This window comes from Cnephaeus nilssonii (assembly GCF_951640355.1).
Source record: "Cnephaeus nilssonii genome assembly, chromosome: 22".
Taxonomy (NCBI): Eukaryota; Metazoa; Chordata; class Mammalia; order Chiroptera; family Vespertilionidae; genus Cnephaeus; species Cnephaeus nilssonii.
The window spans coordinates 2,576,297-2,592,869 of NC_137093.1; the positions used below are offsets into that span (position 1 = coordinate 2,576,297).

At 48.6% G+C, this 16,573-nt stretch overlaps 1 protein-coding gene across 1 annotated transcript in view; it reads right to left on the reverse strand.

Annotated features, from left to right (window-relative positions):
* Nucleotides 1-16,573, reverse strand: part of TECTA (tectorin alpha) — a gene marked incomplete at its 5' end in the record, with an annotated part of 113,983 nt that overhangs the window by 39,739 nt on the left and 57,671 nt on the right. Inside the window, one exon of the mRNA XM_079762838.1 lies at nt 13,655-13,854. Coding sequence (XP_079618964.1) covers nt 13,655-13,854 — 200 coding nt within the window. The remainder of the gene's footprint in view (nt 1-13,654; nt 13,855-16,573) is intronic.

Below are 16,573 nucleotides of genomic sequence, written 5' to 3' on the forward strand. Positions count from 1 at the left end.
AAATACAACTAATGAAATCAAAGCAGTAAAGCAGTAAATTAAAAACAAACCAACAAACAAACAAATGCTTTCAAGCAAAAAAGTCCTGGACCAGGTAGCTTCACAGGTAAATTTTACCAAAGGCTCATAAAAGAACTGACACCCATCTTTCTCAAACTATTCAAAAAAATTCAAGAGGGAAAACATCCAAGGTCATTGTGTGATGCCAGCATTATTTTAATTCTAAAACCAGATAAAGACACCACAAAAAGGGAAATTACAGGCCAATATCCCAGATAAACATACATGCAAAAATCCTCAACAAAATATTAGCACACCAAGTTCAGCAATCCTATCTAATAAAGAGGGAATATGCAAATTGACCGTCACACCATCACAAAGATGGCTGTGCCCACAGCGAAGGTGGGGTTTCCGTGACACAGGATGGCTGCACCCACAGTGAAGGCCGAGTTCCCATAACGAGCCTTAAGGAGCAATCAGCAGGGACCTGAGGCTGCATGGCCCTGGGCTGGGGCAGGGGATCTGAGCCTATGCCCCCCGCCCGGCAGGGCTTGACAAGGGTGGGGCTGGCCGGGTCTGGATCTTGCCCAATGGGGGTGGGGCTGGCTGGGGTGGGTCTCACATGATTTTGAGGTCCCGGGTGGGCAGGGACTTGACTCTGGGTCCCACGGCGTGCCCCAGACTCTGACGGGGGAAGATTTTCATATACATTTTACTTATTTTCTTTCATCTCTGACACTTCTATTATAGAGAAAGGGCCAATAGCAATATTAAAATATTTCCTCCAATTAATCCCCTTTTAATGTGCATGAATTTCATGTACCGGGCCACTAGTACATTATAAAGATCATTTATTACTGGGATACAAGGTTGACACACTATCCAAAAATCAATTAACGTGTTATACCTCATAAGCAAAATGAAAGATAAAAATCATATGGTCATATCAATAGATGCAGAAAAAAAATCAGATAAAATACAGCACTCATTTATTATAAAAATTCTCAGCAAAGTGGAAATAAAGGAAATGTTCCCAAAATAATAAAAGCCGTATATGCCAAACCCACAGCTAACATCGTACTCAACAGGAAAGGTAGCGTTTTACTTAAGACCAGGAAGAAGATGGGGATATCCCTGATAACCACTCCCATTCAACACAGTTCATTGCAGCATTATTTACAACTAGAGGCCCGGTGCACGAAATTCATGCATGGAGGGGGGTTGTCCCTCAGCCCAGCCTGTACCTTCTCTAATATGGGACTCCTCGAGGGATGTCCGACTGCCCGTTTAGGCCCGATCCTGGTGGGCAGTCGGATCCCTAAACGGGCAGTCGGACATCCCTCTCACAATCCAGGACTGCTGGCTCCCAACTGCTTGCCTGCCTACCTTCCTGATTGCCCATAACCGCTTCTGCCTGCCAGCCTGATCACCCCCTAACCACTCTGCTGCCAGCTTGTTTGCCCCAACTTCCCTCCTCTGCCAGCGTGGTCACCCCTAACTGCCCTCTCCTGCAGGGTTGATCACCTCCAACTGCCCTCCCTTGCAGGCCGGGTGCCTCCCAACTGCCCTCTCCTGCTGGCCATCTTGTGGTGGCCATCTTGTGTCCACATGGGGGCAGGATCTTTGACCACATGGGGGCAGCTATATTGTGTGTTGCAGTGATGATCAATCTGCATATTACTCTTTTATTAGATAGGATAGAGGCCTGGTACAGGGGTGGGGGCCAGCTGGTTTGCCCTGAAGGGCGTTCCGGATCAGGTGGGGGTTCCCTTGGGGTGTGGGGCTGCCTGAGCGAGGGGCCTGTGGTGGTTTGCAGGCCGGTCATGCCCCCTGGCAACCCAAGCGGAGGCCCTGGTATCTGGAATTTATTTTCCTTCTACAATTGAAACTTTGTAGCCTGGAGCGGAGCCAAGCCTGGGGCTCCCTCCGAGGCCGGCAGCCATTTGTGTTGGGGTTATAATTGAAACTTGGTTGCCTTAAGCAGGTGGGCCCGGCCAGGGTGTGCGGAAAGCTTTGCTTCCCCTGTTGCCGGCGGCAACCCTGGCCTGCTCTCTCAAGCTCCATTCTGCCGCCATTTGTTTGAATTTATTTACCTTCTATAATTGAAACTTTGTAGCTTGAGTGGAGGCTTAGGCCTGGCAAGGGCAGGTGGAAAGCTTGGCTTCCTCTGTTACCTAGGAAACCTTGCTCTCTGTGGCTGTAGCCATCTTGGTTTGGGTTAATTTGCATACTCGCTCTGATTGGATGGTGGGTGTGGCTTGTGGGTGTGTCGGGGGTATGGTCAATTTGCATATTTGTCTATTATTAGATAGGATACCAATATATGGAAGCAACCCAAGTGTCCATCAAAAAGTGCTAGTACACATATACATTGGAATATTACTCGCACACAAAAAAGAACGAAATCTCACCATTTGCCACAGCATGGATGGACCTAGAGGGTATTACGCTAAGTAAAATGAGTTTGTCAGAGAAAGACAAGTACCAGGTGATTTCACTTATATGTGGAATCTGAAGAACAATTAAAAGAACAAACCAACAGAAACAGACTCATAGGTACAGAGAAGGACTGAGAGTTGCCAGAGCGGGGCTTTGGGGGCCTGGGTGGAAAAGGTGAAGGGATTGAAAAGTGCAGACTGGTAGTTACAGAATAGTCATGGGCAATGTAATGCACAGCACAGAGCATGTAGTCAGCAATACTGTAATAACTATGCATGGTGCTAGGTGGGTACTGGCAATGTCAAAGCAACCCTTTGTAAAGAATGTGACTGTCTAACCACTATGCTCTATACCTGAAACAAATATAAAACAATATTCAATGTGAAAAATAAACATACTGCCCTGACCAGTTTGGCTCAGTGGACAGAGTGTCAGCCTGTGGACTAAAGGGTCCCAGGTTCGATTCTGGTCAAGGGCTTGTACCTTGGTTGCGGGCACATCCCCAGTGGGAGGTGTGCAGGAGGCGGCTGATCGATGTTTCTCTCTCATCGATGTTTCTAACTCTCTATCCCTCTCCCTTCCTATCTGTAAAAAATCAATAAAATATATTTTTTAAAAAATAAACATACTTTTGATTAAATAAAAAGGAGAGAGAATCATATGTATAAAATCAGCAATGAAAGAGGAGAAGTCACAACTGACACCACAGAAATACAAAGGATTATAAGAAGACTAGAGGCCTGGCACATGAAATCATGTGTGGGTACGGTCCCTAGGCCTGGCCTGTGATCAGGGCCATCTTCCCTGGATGCTGGCAGCCAGCCCCACCCCCATCCGCCACCCACCCTTGGTTCTCCATTTGCCATCAGGCAATCAGAGCCCGCTGGCTGGGGGAGGGGCCGAGAGGTGGTCAGTGCGCCTCATAGCGACTGGCCAAGTGGTCGTTCTGGTCGTTCTGCCATTCCGTCAATTTGCATATTACTCTTTTATATATCCTACATAATAAAAGGCTATATGCAAATAGACCGAATGGTGTAACAACCAGAACAACTGAACAACCGAATAGCGGGTCTCTATGATGCGCACTGACCACCAAGGGGCATATGTGGAACATGGTGGGCATTGGCTGTGGCAGGATGGTGGAGCAGGTGAGCGGGGGCGCCAGACCAAGGCAGGGCACTGGTCGCTGTCATCGGGACGAGCTTCTGGTGGTTACTGAAAATTCTTTGCTCCCGCACACCATGGTCTGCCCAGTGCTCGCACCCGCAGCCAGTGCCAGAGCCACCGCTTGCACCTGTTGCCAGTGCCCGGTGCCGATCCTGATCACTCGGCACCATCAGCGGGTGCGAGCAGCAGCTGCTGGCCCTGATCACCCCTGAGGGCTTCTCCACCTCCCCCTGCTCCTGAGGGGCTATTGGGGCAGCAGCCACCACTTGCACCCACTGATGGCACCAGTCCGCTCGCACCCACTGCTGGTGCCAACCCCAATCACTCCGTGCCATCAGCGGGTGGAAGTGGTGGTGGCGGGAGCGGGGCTGCAGGCAGAAAGGGGACCAGGGGCCACAGCAGGAGGGGCTGAGTGGGGGTGCAGAGGATGGGCCAAGACCCGTCCCTGTGCCTACTGCAGCCTCACGGCCCACAGTTCCTTTCAAGGTGCATGAATTCATGCACTGGGACCCTAGTATATAGATAATATGATCAATTATATGCCAACCAACTGGATGACCTGGAAGAAATGTACAAATTCCTAGAAACATTGAATCTTCTAAGACTGAATCAAGGAGAAACAGAAAATCTGATCAGACAGATAACTACTAATGAAATCAAATCAGTGATTAATAAATTCCCAACAAACAAAAATTCTAGATCAGATGGCTTCACAGGTGAATTTTACCAAACATTCAAAGAAAAATTAACACCTGTGCTTAAATAGGAGGAATGGCTCCCAAACTCAATTTATAAGGCCAGCATTCCTTGGTGCCAAAACTAGACAAGAACATTACAAAAAAAAAAAATCATAGGCTAATATCCCTGATGAACATGTATGCAAAAATTCTCAACAAAATATTACCAATCCAAAACTCAACTAAGGAGGTAAAAGACCTGTACTCAGAAAAAACTACAGGACACTGAAAAAAGAGATAGAGGAAGAGATAAATAGATGGATGAACATACATGGATGTATGATTCATGGATTGGTAGAATCAACATCATTAAAATCTCCATACTACCCAAAGCAATCTATAGATTCAATGCACTCCCCATTAAAATACCAATGGCATATTTCACAGACCTAGAACAAACTCTCCCAAAATTCATCTGGAATAAAAAAAGACCCCGAATAGCCACAGCAATCCTGAGAAAGAACAAAGTAGGTGGGATCTCAATACCAGATATCAAGCTGTATTACAAAGCCACTGTTCTCAAAACTGCCTGGTACTGGCACAAGAACAGACATACAAATCAATGGAACAGAATAGAGAACCCAGAAATCGACCCAAACCGTTATGCTCAATTAATATTTGACAAAGGAGGCATAAACATACAATGGAGTCAAGACAGTCTCTTCAATAAATGTTGTTGGGAAAATTGGACAGATACATGCAAAAAAATGAAACTAGACCACCAACTTACACCATACACAAAAATAAACTCAAAATGGATCAAGGACTTAAACATAAGATGTTTAAGTCCTTGATCTTAAGTCCTTGATCCATTTAAGTCCTTGAACCACAAAAATACTAGAGGAATCCACAGGCAGCAAAATCTCAGACATATGCCGAAGCAATTTCTTCACTGATACAGCTCCTAGAGCAATGGAAACTAAAGAGAAAATAAACAAATGGGACTACATAAAAATAAAAAGCTTTCACAGAGCAAAAGAAAACAACAAGAAAGCCCACTGCATGGGAACATATTTGCCAATGTTATCACCGATAAGGGTTTAATCTCCAACATTTACAGGGAACTCATACAACTTAACAAAAGGAAGATAAACAACCCAATCAAAAAATGGGCAATGGACCTAAATAGATAGAAGACATAAGGAAGGCCAAGAGACATATGAAAACATGCTCAAAGTCACTAATCATCTGAGATATGCAAATCAAAATGACAATGCGGTACCACCTCACACCTGTCAGAATGGCTATCATCAACAAATCAACAAATGACAAGTACTGGCGAGGATGGGGAGAAAAAGGAACCCTCGTGCACTGCTGGTGGGAATGCAGACTGGTGCAGCCACTGTGGAGAACAGTATGGAGTTCCCTCAAAAAAACTAAAAATGGAACTCTCATTTGACCCAGTGATCCCACTTCTAGGAATATATCCCAAGAAACTAGAAACACCAATTAGAAAGGATATATGCACCCCTATGTTCATAGCGGCACAATTCACCATAGCTAAGATTTGGAAACAACTTAAGTGCCCATCAGCAGTTGAGTGGATTAAAAAACTGTGGTACATCTACACAATGGAATACTATGCTGCAGTAAAAAAAGAAGCAACTCTTACCATTTGCAACAACATGGATGGAACTGGAGAGCATTATGTTAAGTGAAATAAGCCAGGCAGAGAAAGATAAATATCACATGATTTCACTCATTTGTGGAATATAATGAACATAAACTGATGAACAAAAACAGATCCAGAGACAGAGAAGCATCGATCAGACCATCAAATCTCAGAGGGAAGGGAGGGGAGGGTGAGGGTAACGGGGGAGAGATCAACCAAAGGAATTGTATGCATGCATATAAGCCTAATCAATGGACACAGACAACAGGGGGGTGAGGGCATGAGTGGAGAATTGGGAGGGGGGGCAATGAGGCGATAAGGACACATATGTAATACCTTAATCAATAAAGAAAAAAAAAATTAAAAAATATTACCAATCCAAATTCAGAATATATTTTAAACATCATATACCAAATCAAATGGGATTTATTCCTGGGATGCAAGGTTGTTTCAATATCTGCAAATAATTAACATGCTACACCACAAAATAAAGTGAAAGATAAAAACCATATGACCAATATCAATAGATTCAGATAAAGCATTTTATAAAATCTAGCATCCACTTATGATAATAACTCTGAGAAAACTGGGAATAGAGGGAATATACTTCAACATAATCAAGGACATCTATGAGAAACCCATAGCTATAATTTTTCTCAATGGTAAAAGCTAAAAGCATTTTCCTTAAGATTAGGAATAAGACAAGAATGTCCACTTTTACCATATTCATTCAACATATTATTGCCAGTCTTAGCCACAGCCAACATTCAAATTGGAAAAGAAGTAAAACTGTCATTATTTGCAGATGACATAATAAATACTATATATAGAAAGTTCTAGAGATTCCACCAAAAATATTAAAACTGGTAAATGAATTCAGTAAAGTAGCAGGATATAACATTAATATTTAGAAATCAGTTGTGATTTTATATACCAACAACTTACAATTGCATCATAAAAAATCACCTAGCTATAAATTTAACCAAGGAGGTAAAAAATCTGTACTTGGAGAATTATATGACATTGAAGAAAGCAACTGAAGAAGATACAAATAAATTAAGTGGTCGTGATAGAAAAAAATAAAATCATTAACATGTTTATACTACCAAAGCAATCTATAGACTCAATGCAATCCATATCAAAAATACCAATGGCATTTTCCACAGAACTAGAAATCCTAAAATTTATAATAAATCACAAAAGACCCTGAGTAGCCCAAGTAATCCTGAGAGAGAAGAATATAGTTGCAGGTATCAAGGTCCCTGATATAAAACTACTAGAGGCCCAGTGCATGAAATTTGTGCACGGTGGGGGGGGTCCCTCAGCCCGGCCTGCACCCTCTCCCAATCCAGGACCCCTCGGGGGATGTCTGACTGCTGGTTTAGGCCCGATCCCACCAGAAGTTGGACATCCCTCTTGCAATCCGGGACCACTGGCTCCTAACTGCTTGCCTGCCTCCCTGCCTGCCTGCCTGATCGCTCCTAACTACTCTGCCTGCCTGCCTCATTGCCCCTAACCACTTGCCTGCCTGCCTCATCACCCCTAACCACTCTGCATGCCTGCCTGATGCCCCTAACCACTCTGCCTGCCTGCCTGATCGCCCCTAACCACCTCTGCCTGCCTGATCATCCCTAACTACTCGCCTGCCTGCCTGATCACCCCTAACTGCCTCTGCCTCAGCCCCCGCTGCCGCGGCTTCTTCCAGAAGGACGTCCAGAATGATGTCTAGAAGGTCATTTGGCTGTCCAGTCTAATTAGCATATTACATTTTTATTATTATACATACTACAAACTCTAGTAATCAAAACCGCATGATACTGGCATTAAACAGATACATAAATCAATGAAACAGACTAGAGAACCCGAAAATAAACCCATGTGCTATATGGTAAATTAATTTATGACAAAGTAGGCAAGAATATACAATGGGGTAAAAATAGTCTGTTTAATAAAGGGTGTTGGGGAAAATGGACAGATACATTGCAAAATGAAACTGTCCACTTTCTTTCACCATATGCAAGAATAAAACCAAAATAGATTAAAGACTTAAATGTAAGATCAATACCATAAAACTCTAGAAGAAGCATAGGCAGTAAAACCTTTTATATTGCTCTTAGTAATAATTTTTTTGTATATTCTTCCTCGGCCAAGGGAAACAAAAGAAAAAACAAAAAAAATGCAACTACATCCAACTAGAAGTTTCTGGACAACAAAGAGACTATCAATGAAACAAAAAGACAACCTACTTAGTTGGAGAAGATATTCAGCAATCATATATTCAATAAGGGTCTGTAAAGAGATCTCATTCAACATCAGAAACACAAACAATTCGATTCAAAACCGGGCAGAGGAGTGAGCAGACACTTCTCCAAAGAGGATAAACAGATGGCCAAGGGATGCATGACAGATGCTCAAGGTCACTAATCACTGGAGAGATGCAGATTAAACCACTAGGAGATATCCCCTCGTACTTGTCAAATGGCCATCGTCACCGAATCACAAACAGTGAGTGTTGGCGAGGGTGGAGAAGGAACCCACGTGCACTTTGGTGTGACTGTAAATTGGTTCAGCCTCTGGAAAATAGTACGGATTTTCCTTTGAAAATTAAAAACAAAACTACCATGTAATCCAGAAAGTCCACTTCTGTGTATTGGTCAAACAATCCCAAACGCTAATTCAAAAAGATGCAGGCTTCCCTAGGGCTGCGGCAGCATTCTTTACAACAGCCAAGCTGTGGAAGCAACCGCAGTGTCCGCTGACAGAGAAACGGGCACAGAAGTGGTGCCTCCACAGGATGCAGTGGGATGTAGTTGATCAAATAAGGAATGAAACCTTACCATTTGTGACAACAGAGATGGGCCTAGAAGTGTCATGTTAAGTGAACTATGTCAGACAGAGAAAGACAATTACCACATGATTTCACTGACATGTAGAAACTAAAAAATATAATCAATGAACAAAGAAAGCAGAAACAAACTCACAGACACAGAGAACAAACTGATGGCTGCCAGACAGGAGGGGTGTTTGGGGGCTGGTGAAAAATATTAAGAAATTAAGAAGTACAATTGGCAGTTACAAAATAGTCACAGGTTGTAACGTACAGGCAATCTATATTATAAAGAGGTAATATGCAGATTAGGCCGGGACTCCGAAATGGGTCACAACCAGACAGGAGGAGGTTGCGTGTGCAGGTGAGGCCCAGAGCGGAGATGGAGACAGAGGCAGGAGGGCCTGCCTGAGCTGGCGTGGTGGCTCGGGCGGCTCCGGAATGGACACAGGCCGGGGGCCAGGGGACGCTGCGAGTCAGGTGTGGGTCCAGGCCCCCGCGGCTGGCCTCCCACAGCGCCGATCCAGCCTGACTCCCACGGCAGCTGGTGCTGCGTGAGTCAGGCTTGGGTCCTGGCCCCCAGCAGGGTGCCTCCTCGCACGGCAGGAGGCAGGGCACCTCCTTGTGCAATTTCAATCACGCGCTGGGCCTCTAGTAATCCTATCTAATAAAGAGGGAATATGCTAATTGACCGTCACACCCTCACAAAGATGGTGGCGCCCACAGCCAATAAGGAGGGAATATGCTAATTGACTGCCATGCTCTCAAAGATGGCGACGCCCACAGCCACAAGATGGAGGCACCCAGTCTCCTCAGCCCTGCTGTGGTGCCTCCCTCTGGAGTCCCCCAGTCCCCTCAGCCCCCCAGCCGCCCAGGGCCGGCTTGAAGTGCAGGCAAGCCTTGGATGGCGGCTGCCCAGCCGCCCAGGGCCGCCCGAGGCTCAGGTAACCAGGGCCGGCTGAGGCTTGCGCTGACAGCACTGGCAGCAGCAGAGGTGTGATGGGGGCATTGCCTTCCCCTGATCGCCGGGTCACCTCCTGCCCCTGAGGGTTCCTGGACTGTGAGAGGGGGCAGGCCGGGCTGAGGGACCCCCCTCCAGTGCATGAATTTTCATTCACCGGGCCTCTGGTATTCTAATATCTATGTATGGTGTCAGGTGGGTGCAAGCCTTAGCGAGGGATCACATTGTAAGTTACATAAATGTCTAAGCCAGGGGCCCTCAAACTTTTTAAGCAGGGGGCCAGTTCACTGTCCTTCAGACCGTTGGAGGGCCGGACTATAGTTTAAAAAAAACTATGAACAAATTCCTGTGCACACTGCACATACCTTATTTTGAAGTAAAAAAACAAAACGGCAAAAACACCCGCATGTGGCCCGCGGGCCGTAGTGTGAGGATGCCTGGTGTAAGCACTATGCCACACATCTGCAAGCAATGCAATATTGAATGTCAACTGTAACTAGTTTTCAATGTCTGAGGGCGCTTGTTAAGATGAAATTAAATGTGTGAAGCAGTTCCTGACCGAGCAGGCACTGGCTAAACCACAGCTGCTGTGATGGGAGAAGATGCCCGTGCTCTCTCATGGCAAGGATCCAGTCGTGGTTATAACAAACCTGCAACAAAGGCGCCTCGGGGGGAGCGTGTTTGCACTCTTCCCAAGTGGGCGGCGTTCTGAGATACAACTTTCTTTGGCAGTGTCTGCGCTCTGCACCTTGCACTTGTGCTAGACCGAGAACCCCAGAGAACCCTGGGAAATTGTCATGGTTGTCCAGGTGGGTGTGGTCCTGACTAGCAGGCTATGGCCCAGAGACTGGGCACAAAGACTGGGCACACCTGCACCAACTCACTTTACCAACACAGTGCTGCGCAGAGATGTGCTCGTCATACACGTAGGTCTCCCTTCTGTCTGCCGCTGTTTTCTGCTATGACATAGACTTATCAAAACCCTGGCTGTCAGCTACAGGGAGGACTCAGATTCGAGGGTAAACAGATACAGGACATCTTCCAAGACACTTGTCCTCAATCCACTTCAAGATGCCACTGCTGATAACTTCAATCCTCAACGTGAGGTCATTCCTGGACCCATGTCTGCCCTCCTTCCAGACCCGTAGAACATTCCAGGGGCCAGCTGCCTCCAGTTGGCAGAATAATTGAGTGGACGGCCTGGGCTCTTTCTGATAAAAAGTCAAACAGCGCATGTGGATCTGATGAGGGGTAAGTACTCATCCACAGGAGAGCGAGGTGGAGACACGGCACCCCAGTACCGTGACCGCCTGGCTGTGCTCCTCAGCTCAGACTCAGTAGCCGCAGCCAGGGAACCGCCCTCCATGCTAACAGCTGGCCATGTTCTCTCTCTCTATTTCCAAAGAAATCTGTGGAATCAACAAGCCTCCAAGTCTCTTTGAACTGAGACAAGTAAATGTGGATCGTTTGTTTTGTGAGTTAGCAGATATAAGCTATTGTGAAAACTCACTAACTTCCTGATGAAAAGCAGTGAGTACTGTTTATAGTACTAACTAGAGGCCTGGTGCACGAAATTTGTGCACTTGGGGGGGGGGTCCCCTCAGCCCGGCCTGCACCCTCTCGCAGTCCAGGACCCTTTGGGGGATGTCCGCCTGCTGGCTTAGGCCTGCTCCCCATGAGCAATCGGACATCCCTCTCGCAGTCCGGGAGCCCTCGCTCCTTACCGCCCGGCTCGCTGCTCCTTAGCGCTGCCACAGAAGCAGGAGCGGCTCCCACACCACCGCTACACTCGCCAGCGGTCCGCCCGGCTGAGCGGTGCTCCCCCTGTGGGAGTGCGCTGACCACCAGGGGCAGCTTCTGCATTGAGCGTCTGCACCCTGGTGGTCAGTGCGCATCATAGCAACAGGGTGTTCTGGTTGTTCTGCCGTAATGATCACTTAGGCTTTTATTAGATAGATAGATAGCTGCCAAGAGCTATCCTATGAGTTCTAAGGGTTTTTACACGCATCATTTCATTAACACGCCTGGATTTTTTATTAACAACACACTGCTCAGGAGAGGAACAGCAGCAGCTACCAATTACTGACCGCAGGAGGGCAGGCCATGTACCGGGAAGGCTCCCGGCCTGGGTTACTTACACAGCGTCATCGCTGAGGAGGTATTAGTCACATGTCATAGACGCGGCAGCTGAGGCCCAGAGTAATGACATGGGTTGTTCAATGTCCCACCACAAGTCATGGTTTAGCGAGGATCAAACCCGAGGATCATTCCTTCGAGCACAGACACCCCGGGTCCCTGCTGGGGGTGCAGGCAGGCTTGCTGGAGGGCTGCAGGCAGGAGTCTCCAGCGGGGGAGGGGGGACAGGGATCCCCCTCTGCAGGGGCAGCAGAGATGACTGCGTTTTCAGGCTTGAGCGGTTATTTCTTCTCCCACATTGTGAGAAAATGGAATTTATTATTCTCATCTACCACATATTCTGCCTTTTCCTTTCAGTTATCAATATTTCTAAGAGCTAACTGCAAAACCCCTCTCCCAAGAAGTCATCTTTGATTAGCTCTGCTATTTAACCCTACTTTCCCGTCATTTAACACAGCATTTGAGCAAATTTCCCACTAAAGGTGAAATTGAGGGCCACTTCAACCTTAATCTCTCTTGCTTATTCCCAAAGTAAAGTGAACTAGTTGTTCTTGAACAAGTCACTGCATCTTTTCAAAGAGGAGCTAATATTTATTTTATCTAGTTTATTTCCAATTCTGACATTTCAATTCAATCTGTAAATGCTGCCATTATTTTTAATTTAAAATTGGTGAGTATTACTTTTCACTTGTTTTTCTTGTAAGTTTTCTTGTTCTTTCCCTGGAAGCTCCTTAGGAGGGAACATGCTTTATCGCCCCAGCACCACGGCCAGCACAGGGCTCTGCGGGCAGGTGCCGGGTCCTGGCTGCTGTAACCGCCTGCTCACCAGTGGGAGGCACGACGGTGTCAGACGGGCACGGGGTTTCCCGGGATGAACCTGTAGTCAGCTATGTACCTGCCTGTACACCTGGACCAATGTAATACTATATGTCAACTGTAATAACAAATAAAATATAACTTAAAGTTAAAGTAAATAAGGACATTTTATAAAGGAAAAGTAAACGATTTAGTGGGCTCCTATGTTCTATGAAGTGATGTGCACAAGGGACGTGGCCATTAGCTGCGCTCAAGCCCCTCACGGCGGGGAGCGGAGGCTGGAGGTGGGCGCGGCCGGCCCGGTCCAGGCGGAGCCCCGGGGAGCCCAGGGGGAGCCCCGGACAAAGGCTCAGGCTTTCGCTGGCGCCCCGGAGCCTCAATCGCCAGAAAAGGCGGAGCCACTCCTGCAGCCTCGGGGGCCTGTGTCCCAGGGAAAGGGCCTCGGCTAAGCCCCAGCCGGGGTCCGGGCGCAGCTCCCACCTCTCCGAGCGCCTTCCCGGGTTCAAACAGGTGAGCAGGGAGGGAGCCAGGGGCCGGGAGTCGCAGGAGAGAGACGCCAGGTGCGGGGGGGGGGGGGGGGGGGCGGCCGAGGTCAGGGCCGAGGAGGGGGTCCGAGGCCGCATGCACGTCCCCGCCTCTGCCCTGTGCGCGCCCTGCAAATGCGTACCCAGGCTTCACAGCGAAGCGGGGGATTGGCGGACTGGGGTCCCCCTCTTTCTTTCTTTTTTATGTTTTCCCAGTGACTTTTAGGGAGAGTGGAGGGGAGAGAGAGACAGACAGACATGGATGTGCGAGAAGCACAGCGATGGGCTGCCCCGTCCACCCCGGCCAGCGCCCCGGGCGGGGAGGAGCCCGCAGCCGAGGTGCGCGCCCTGGACCGGAACGGAGCCGGGCGAACCGGGCTCTGCCCTCGGAGCCCCGGCCGGGCTGGGGGGGGGGGGGACCCCGGGGGCGCCCACCTCGTAGTATTTGCCGTCGGCGTAGCAGCCGCAGCTGGGCGGCGGGATGCAGCTGCGGCCGTTGAGCACGAAGCCCGCGTCGCACTGGCAGCCCTCCACGCAGTAGTGGCCGCAGTCGCTCTTGAGGCGGATGGCGGCGCAGCGCGGCTGGCACACGCTCACGCAGCTCTCGTAGTGGCTGTGCGGCGGGCAGGTGACGGCTGCAACGGAACACAGGCAGGCTCAGGCACCGGGACCGGCACCGGGACCGGGACCGCTGGGGTGGAGGGCGCGCGCCCCTTTGCTTTGGGGAGCCTCCGGCTGGGATCGCTAAATAACGGGCTGAGGAGCAGGCGGAGGCCACGGGGGCTCCTCGCTGACCCGTCCTCTGCTCCGCCTCTCATCTCCCCCTCACCCGCCTCCCAGCATCTCCGCCCAGGCAGGCACCCCTCACCCCCGGGCACTCCCTCTGCTCTCCCTTAGCAAGCCGCCTCCCCCTCAGCCCACCCGCACCCCACTCTCCAGGTCTCATCAAGCCCCGACTCAGCCCACCCCACCCGCACCCCACTCTCCAGGTCTCATCAAGCCCCGACTCAGCCCACCCCACCCGCACCCCACTCTCCAGGTCTTCCTCAAGCCCCCACTCAGCCAACCCCAAAGGCACCCCACTCTCCAGGTCTTCCTCAAGCCCCCACTCAGCCCACCCCACCCGCACCCCACTCTCCAGGTCTTCCTCAAGCCCCCACTCAGCCAACCCCAAAGGCACCCCACTCTCCAGGTCTCATCAAGCCCCCACTCAGCCCACCCCACCCGCACCCCCTCCCAGAGCTCCCGTCCTAAGCCCCAGCTTATGAATGGCGGGGCTCTGCGCCCCGGGTTTCTGAGAAGGCAAAGGCGGGTGTGCGCAGACCCCCGTCAGCTATGCTCCGTGGGCTTCCCCCGTGCAGGCGCTTTCATGGAAAGCGGTTAGGGTTCTGGCGAAGAGGGTGGCTCTGGAGCCAGATGTGAGAGACCAGGTCCTCAATCCGTAACATGCAGACGCCCCGAAACCTGCTTCATGACGTGTGGGAAGGACTGAGCTCAGAGCAGTGCTGGCCGGAGTGCTCAGTGTTAGCCAGTCATTAAAGACAGGTCTGCTCGGGGCTTTAGGAACTCGCTTTAAGAGGTGGACACAGAAAGCACAGCTACTGACGTGAGAATTTCTACTGTACTTGCGTTGCTGCGTGACATATTTTACGTGTTTGTGCTGCTGCGGTGAACATGCTTGTACATATATTTCCCTCATGAGTAAGTGAACCTGTACAACAAGTTCCTGAAAGTGAAATGCCTGGGTCAAAGGGTCTGTGCGTTTAAATTCCTGACAGATGCCACTGCCCTGCCTGCTAATGGGGCTGGGCTCCTTCCCCCTCCCCGGCACTGCGGGGGGACGGGTCCCCCACACGCTCCTGGACTGCTCATCACCAGAGTTCCTGCTCCTTGGAAAGACGAAAAGTTAGATGCTGTGGCTACACGGGATTGCATCCAGAATATATGGAGAACTCCTAAAACTCAACAACAAAATAAACCGACAACCTGATTTAAACGTGGGCACAGGACCTGAGTAGACATCCCCCCAGCGAAGACATATGAATGAAGATTATGAATGACCAATAAGTACAGGAAATACGTTCCAGGTCACTAACGATCAGAGACATGCAAACCAAAACGACAATGAGGCCTCATACGCATTAGAATGGCTACTACTAACACACAGGATAAAAACGCTATGGGGCCTTTACACCGTGGAATACTGCGCAGCTGTGAAGAAGAGGGAGCTCTCACCCTTTGGGACAGCATGGAGGGGCCTGGAGAGCATCATGCTAAGTGAAATAAGCCAGACAGAGAAAGACAAATATCACATGACCTCACTTATTTGTGGAATCTAATGAACAAAATGAATTAACCAATAAAATAAGACCCAAAGCATGGAGGCAGGAAACAGACTCACATACCTCGATGTGCCGTTGGGGGGACGAGAAGAGATAAACCAAAGAAGTTATATACTTATATGCAAAGCCCATGGACACGGGCAATAGGGGGTGAAGACCTGGGGGTGGGTGGGTTGGGGCTGGGAGGATAGAGGGTGAAAGGGGGGGAAGGGGAGACATCTGTAATACTATCAACAATAAAAACACGCATTAAAACACACACACAGGAAAATAGCAAGTGTTGGCAAAGAGTGGAGAAATTAGAACCCTGTGCACTGTTGGGTTCTAAAGTAAAATGGTGTCACTGCTGTGGAAAACACTATGGCAGGTCCTCAAAAATTAAACATGGAAATTACTTTATGATCCAATGATTCCACATCTAGGTATATACTCAAAATATTCGGATAAAAGTATCTCAAAAAGATAAATGTTCAGCCATGTTCATAGCACTATTCACAATAGCTAGGATGTACAAGCAGCCCAAGTGCCATCGATGAGTGAATGGATAAACATAAAGAGGCATATGCATAAAGAGAGTATTAACAGCTTTGACAAGGAAGCAAGTTCTGCATTATACGACAACATCGGTGAACGTTGAGGGCACTATACGAAGTGAAATCAGCTACTCATAAAAGACAAACTCCGCATGACTCCGCTTACATGAGGTATCTCAAGTGCTCAAGTTCACAGAGACAGCAATTCGAACACTGGTTACTGGGGGTTGGGAATGGAGAGCTATTGTTTAATGGGTGTGGAGTTTCAGTTTTGCAAGATGAAAAGAGTTCTGGAAACGGATGGTGGTGGTGGTCGCACAATATGGGCATACTTACGGGCACTGAGTGTGCCCTGGAAGTGCTTACATGCAAAGTCCTGTTATATGTATTTACCACAATAAAAATGCTGTATCTGTTACATCCGGATTCAGTTTGCATTCTTTGTGCGGCCCACCATCTTTTCACTGTTCATAACCCAT